Source organism: Rhinopithecus bieti, unplaced genomic scaffold (genome assembly GCF_001698545.2).
Source record: "Rhinopithecus bieti isolate Rb0 unplaced genomic scaffold, ASM169854v2 scaffold_48884, whole genome shotgun sequence".
NCBI lineage: Eukaryota > Metazoa > Chordata > Mammalia > Primates > Cercopithecidae > Rhinopithecus > Rhinopithecus bieti.
The window spans coordinates 119478-125700 of record NW_016819304.1 but is presented as its reverse complement, the minus strand read 5'-3'; the positions used below and the strand labels follow the sequence as shown (position 1 = coordinate 125700).

General features: G+C 42.4%; 1 protein-coding gene across 1 annotated transcript in view; it reads left to right on the top strand.

Annotated features, from left to right (window-relative positions):
* The window catches only part of SORT1 (sortilin 1), a 79384-nt gene that overhangs the window by 24212 nt on the left and 48949 nt on the right, over positions 1 to 6223 (top strand). The window contains 2 exon segments of the mRNA XM_017858772.1: positions 3772 to 3874; positions 5036 to 5200. Coding sequence (XP_017714261.1) covers positions 3772 to 3874; positions 5036 to 5200 — 268 coding nt within the window.

The following is a 6223-nucleotide window of genomic DNA, read 5'->3' as shown; positions in this document are numbered from 1 at the left end:
TTTTTTTTGAGATGGAGTCTCGCTCTGTCGCCTAGGCTTGAGTGCAGTGGTGTGGTCTCTGCTCACTGCAAGCTCCGCCTCCTGGGTTCAGGCCATTCTCCTGCCTCAGCCTCCCGAGTAGGTGGGACTACAGGCACCCGTTACCACGCCCGGCTAATTTTTTATATTTTTAGTAGACACCGGGTTTTACCTGTGTAGCCAGGATGGTCTTGATCTCCTGACCTCGTGATCCACCTGCCTCGGCCTCCCAAAGTGCTGGGATTACAGGCGTGAGCCACCGCGCCTGGCCATGATCATTTATTTTTAGTAACCAGAAAGTGGACATTAGTGTTGATGCATAGAATTGTTATTAAAAAGACTTGTTTCTTTTTTTCTTTTCCTTTTTTTTTTTTTTTTTTTTTTTGAGATGGAGTCTCGCTCTGTCGCCTAGGCTGGAGTGCAATGGCACGATCTTGGCTCACTGCAACCTCCGCCTCCCGGGGTCAAGCAATTCTTTGCCTCAGCCTCCTGAGTAGCAGGGATTACAGGCATGTGCCACCACGCCCGGCTAATTTTTGTATTTTTAGTAGAGACGGAGTTTCACCTTCTTGGCCAGGCTGGTGTGAACTCCTGACCTCATGATCCACCCGCCTTGGCGTCCTAAAGTGCTGGGATTACAGGCATGAGCCACCGCGCCCAGCCAAAAAGACTTGTTTCTAAAGCAGATGGTTTCACAGGGTTTTAATTGTTTACCTATCATTTGACGGCTGTGCCTAACTGCATTAATTATCATATGGAATTTGAAAATTAGATTTATTTATCAAAGTTGCTTCATTGATTTGCTCTTCATGATGTATGCTGATAGAAAATAAAGTGCGAGGATCAGCCTGTAATCCTAGCACTTTGGGAGGCCGAGGTGGGAGGATTGCTTGAGGCCAGGAGTTTGAGACCATACATATCTTCGTGATATGTATGCTGATAGAAAATAAAGCTACATTTAAATAAAGTATTGTGTTAATAAAATATACCCCTGGGCCCAAAGTGGCCTTGCTAGAACCCTGCTTAAGTCCCAGCAGGTTAATACTAGTTCATTTTCTCCCTTTATTTAACTGACTAAAGTACTAGAGTGCTGTAGCAGGTGATTTTTTGTTTTGCTCATGCTGGTTTCTTTTTTTGAAGGGCAGGGATGTGTTTGTTGTGCCAAGTTCTTAAAAAGCAAGCAGGCTTGCCAACAGGTTTGTGGAGATTCTCTGGGGATGTCATGAAGCAGGACCGATTTGTAAACTAGTACTAATCAGGCTGCTTCAACCCCTTTGGAAGATTTACAGGGCTGTTGATGATATATGCACTGTAGAGCTGGGAATTGTTTATGCACATCTCTTGGCCAGCTGTCAGGAAGGTAAGAGCTGATCTACTCCAAAGACAAAGGAAGGGTAATATAGGACTCAGTTGGGTGGTGCCCAATGCTGTTTCATTTATCTAGGAATTTTCTATGTGTGTGTATGTACTTAAGGAAGGATAAAGTCATTCAGACAACTTAGATACATGTAGTTGTTTAAGCATATTATCAGGGGCCTCTACATACACACATGGATACTTCCCTTCTGTCTCCAACTTTCTCTTAGCTGATCTCTTCTGCCAGGTCATAAGCCCCCAGCAAGATAGAGGAAGGTCCCAGTTTGTAAGGGAAAAATTCCTCACAGATAATTAAAAGTTATCTCTAGTTTAGGGCTAAAGGTTCAGAGAATTGGACTATAGTTTCAATTTTGCCCTTAATTAACTAGTTGACTTTTGATAAATTGCCTTCCCTTGCAACTCCTCATCTGTGAAATGAGGGAGTTGGACAAGATGTTCACTTCAGCCCCTTATATCACTCATGGTTTTGCAATTCTTTATTTGTTGAGGCCGCTACCAAAACCTGTAACATCATTTACATCATGTATATTCAAGCTTCACTTATTGATTGGGATACATTCTGTGAAGTGCATCATTAGGTGATTTCATTATTGTGCAAACATCACAGAGTGTACTTACTCATACCTAGACAGTATAGCCTACTACACACCGCAGCTATGTGGTATAACCTGTGGTTCCTAGGCAACAAACCCGTAGAGAATGTTACCGTACTGAATACTGTAGGCAGCTATAACACAGTGCTAAGTATTTGTATATCTAAACAGAAAAGACATGGTAACAATATGGTATCATAATCTTCTGGACTCACCATCGTATAAATAATCCGTTGGTGACCAAAACATCTTCATGCAACATGTAGCTATATTCTATCATTGAAGACCACTACAGATTACATTGATATGTGTGCGAAAATTTGCGGTGCACAGCTGTCTTCATTGATGGATACTTAACTTTAATGAACATTAAGATTTAGCATTGTGTATTATGTAAGAGAGCTATACATAGTATTAAACCTGTCAGTGTTAGACAGCTGTGGAATTTTTGCTTTTATTTCCCAGAATCTAAACATGGATTCAGATACTTCTCAAAGATATTGTTGGAATGAACTTTTGGAAAAAGTTTTGAAACCCCGAAAGTTGAGATGAAGTTTGTTTGTTTTTCCTAGGTATATTTCATGTACTGAGTGCCTTAGAGACTTGTGCCTAAGGATGGTAACTTCTAGGGGGGAAAACTTCAAGAACTTGGTACAGCTTCACTTACAGCTTTATCATAAGTACTGTGGATTAATAGATTAGTTAGAAGCCTTTGGCTGTACTTTGCATAGATCTTACCTTAAACTAACTTGAATAATAAGGGAATAGTTGATTCTGTAACTAAGTACAGAGGAATGACAGGCTTCAGGGTCAATTCAATTCAGTGTCATAGGCTCTACTTCTCAGGAATTCTGAAATTACCTTCTCTGTGCTCCCATTGGGACGGAATAACGACAGCAGTCTTTTTACTGTGTGTTCATATACTGCATCATTGGGGTTTCTCAACCTTACTACTGTTGACATTTGGGGCCAGGTAATTCTTTATTATTGTGGGACTGTCCTGTGCCTTGTAGGAGGTTTGGCAACATCGCTGGCCACTACCCATTTAATGCCAGTAGCGCCTCAGCCCTGTGTTGTGATAATCAAAAATGTCTCCAGGACCAGGTGCAGTGGCTCATGTCTATAATCCCAGCACTTTGGGAGGCCAAGGCGGGCAGATCGCTTTGAGCTCGGGAGTTCGAGACCAGCCTGGGCAACGTGGTGAAACCCCATCTCTACTTAAAATACAAAAATTAACCAGGCGTGGTGACACAGACCTGTAATTCCAGCTACTCGGGAGGCTGAGGCTGTAGAATTGCTTGAGCCTGGAAATTGCACCACTGAGCTGAGATTGCACCACTGAACTCTAGCCTGGGTAACAGAGTGTGATCTTGTCTCAAAGAAAGGAAAAAAAAAGTCTGCAGATATCACCAAAAGTTTCTTGGGGAACAGAAACACCCTGATTGAGAACTGCTGGTCTGAAGGAATATAGACCATTTTATCAGGTGGCTGTCATAAGTGGGAGGCAGTGTGCTTCCTAGAAGACCCCAAATTTCCCCCCGCTTTTGTCTCCCATTGGCTCATCCTGAGTCACTCCCCAATTCCTGAACCCCCATCACTGGTGAGGTAGGGTGGAATGTTCTTTGGACTCACCAGGGCACCTCTGGAGCTAGGAATGTGACTGTTGAGGGTGAGCCGAGTCTCTCAGCATGGTTGGTGGAAAGGGAGAATGAAAGCTGGATAGGAACTCAGTAATATCCATGACCACTGTACCCTAAATTTGCCCTTTTTTTCTTCCTCTCAGTGAGGATTATGGGAAGAACTTTAAGGATATTACAAATCTCATCAATAACACCTTTATTCGGACGGAATTTGGCATGGCTATTGGTCCTGAGAACTCTGGAAAGGTGAGACTCATTCTTATATACATAAAGCTTGTGCTTGATACCACATGCAGAGCTGTCAGGTATTAGTGTTGGCATAGTCCAGTGATTCACAATAATGTATTTTAGTTTAGTATTGCTATATTTGTATTTTAAAATTAAACACTTTTTTTTTTTTTTTAAGACAAGGTCTCACTCTGTCCCCCAGGCTGGAGTGCAGTGGTACCATCACAGCTCACTGCAGCCTTGACCTAGGCTCAAGGGATCCTCCCACCTCAGTCACTTGAGTAGCTGAGACTACAGGCTCTTGTCACCACTCCCGGGTAGTTTTTTTTTTTTTTTTTTTTTTTTTTTTTTTTGTAGAGACAGGGTTTTGCTGTGTTGCCCAGGCTGGTCTTGAACTCCTGGACTCAAGCGATCCGCCCACCTCGGCCCCCTGAAGTGCTGGGATTAGAGGCTTGAGCCACTGTGCCTGCCTTAAACACAATTTAATATCGGTCGTATAAGAATGGAACTCTTGGCCGGGCGCGGTGGCTCAAGCCTGTAATCCCAGCACTTTGGGAGGCCTAGACGGGCGGATCACGAGGTCAGGAGATGGAGACCATCCTGGCTAACACGGTGAAACCCCGTCTCTACTAAAAATTACAAAAAACTAGCCAGGCGACGTGGCGGGTGCCTGTAGTCCCAGCTACTCGGGAGGCTGAGGCAGGAGAATGGCGTGAGCTTGCAGTGAGCTGAGACCTGGCCACTGCACTCCAGCCTCGGCGACAGAGCGAGACTCCGTCTCAAAAAAAAAAAAGAATGGAACTCTGAGCACACAAATTTATTTTTTTTGTTCCCTGCCCAAGGTGCACCAAAGCCCTTAATAATTATGCAGCAGTTGCTTAACATTCCAATGTATATACCCTATGACAACATTTTAGTCTTTTGGAAAGCTAATCTCAGTTATTCAGCCTAATCTAGGCTTAAACCCATAGATACGATGTCCCAGCTCAGTTCAGGGTGTTATTTTTTGATAAGAATAAGACCCAAGGAGTAGAGTGGAGCAACTAATAGGTTTTTATAACTCTTCTTACTTCTAGAACTAAGATTTCTTAACTAATGTCTGGTGAAAATGGTGTAAGAACTCGTGTGCTTGCATAGATAGTATCATACCCTGAATCAGATCTTTCCTCTTCCTGTCAGGTGGTATTAACAGCAGAGGTGTCTGGAGGAAGTCGTGGAGGAAGAATCTTCAGATCATCAGATTTTGCGAAGAACTTTGTGCAAACAGATCTCCCTTTTCATCCCCTCACTCAGATGATGTATAGCCCTCAGAATTCTGACTATCTTTTAGCTCTCAGCACTGAAGTAAGTCCAGTTGAGGAACATGGTTTGTCTTTTGCATTTTAGAGTCTCAAATGTACTGTCTTAGAAGGATCCTTTAGGAAATACTTTTAATATTGGACTTCTTTCTAGAGTCTCCTTATGGCATGAAGTATGTGTTTTTTTTAACGATTTTTCCTATTTGGTAAAGGACACAATTTCCATGTGCTATCTATTCCAGGTAAGTATGATGCCTAGTTGTCATTGTAATTTTTTTAAGTAACTAAATATATGGTATTGGAGTAATTAACTAGAAAACAGTTTAATTTAACCATTCTTGTGCTACAAGGGATAAGCATAAATTGTCAAACTCCTGATGTTGTCATTGTTCCTTTTCTATGATCAGACAACATCTTTCTAATTTTTTTTCTTTTTTGTTAGTGCCTCAGTTTATAAAACATACTGATTTCTGTCGTTGGCACTCATGTATAAATATCCAAAGTCTTAAATCCCTGCGCTCCCTACCACATTCCTATACTTTCTCCAGAAACCAGTGTGTTTCCCTAACCCTCCCACTTCTCTTCTGAAAGTTCTCTGAGGAACACATTCAGCTTCTCCTTTCCTGGAGGACCAGTCTTCTTTACTGTGGTTAAGGGCCCAAAGTGGCTGAGTTGCTAGACTGTAATAATCAGAATTATACTTTACATTTTTATGGCCTTCTCTCATCAGATAGAAACACCTGAGGAACTAGTTCAAGAGGCACATCCCTTTGCCCAAACCCAGAGATAATAAATCAATAACTTCTGTTGTAGGGTGGCCAATATTTTTAACAGGCTCCCCAGCTGAGCCTGAGCACCAAAGTTTGAGAGTCATTGCTGTACTCACTGTTTTGGGGTCAGAAACAAGATAACTGTGAACTAGTCAGGCTGAGCAAAGGTTGACATAGGAGGATGAAGGGCACTGGAAGAGAGATCTGGATTCTGGGCTTTCTGTGGGGAGATTTTTGAGCAGAGGTCAGGCTAAGGGGCTCCAGGAAGGCCAGAGTTACGCTTTTTTTTTTTTTTTTTT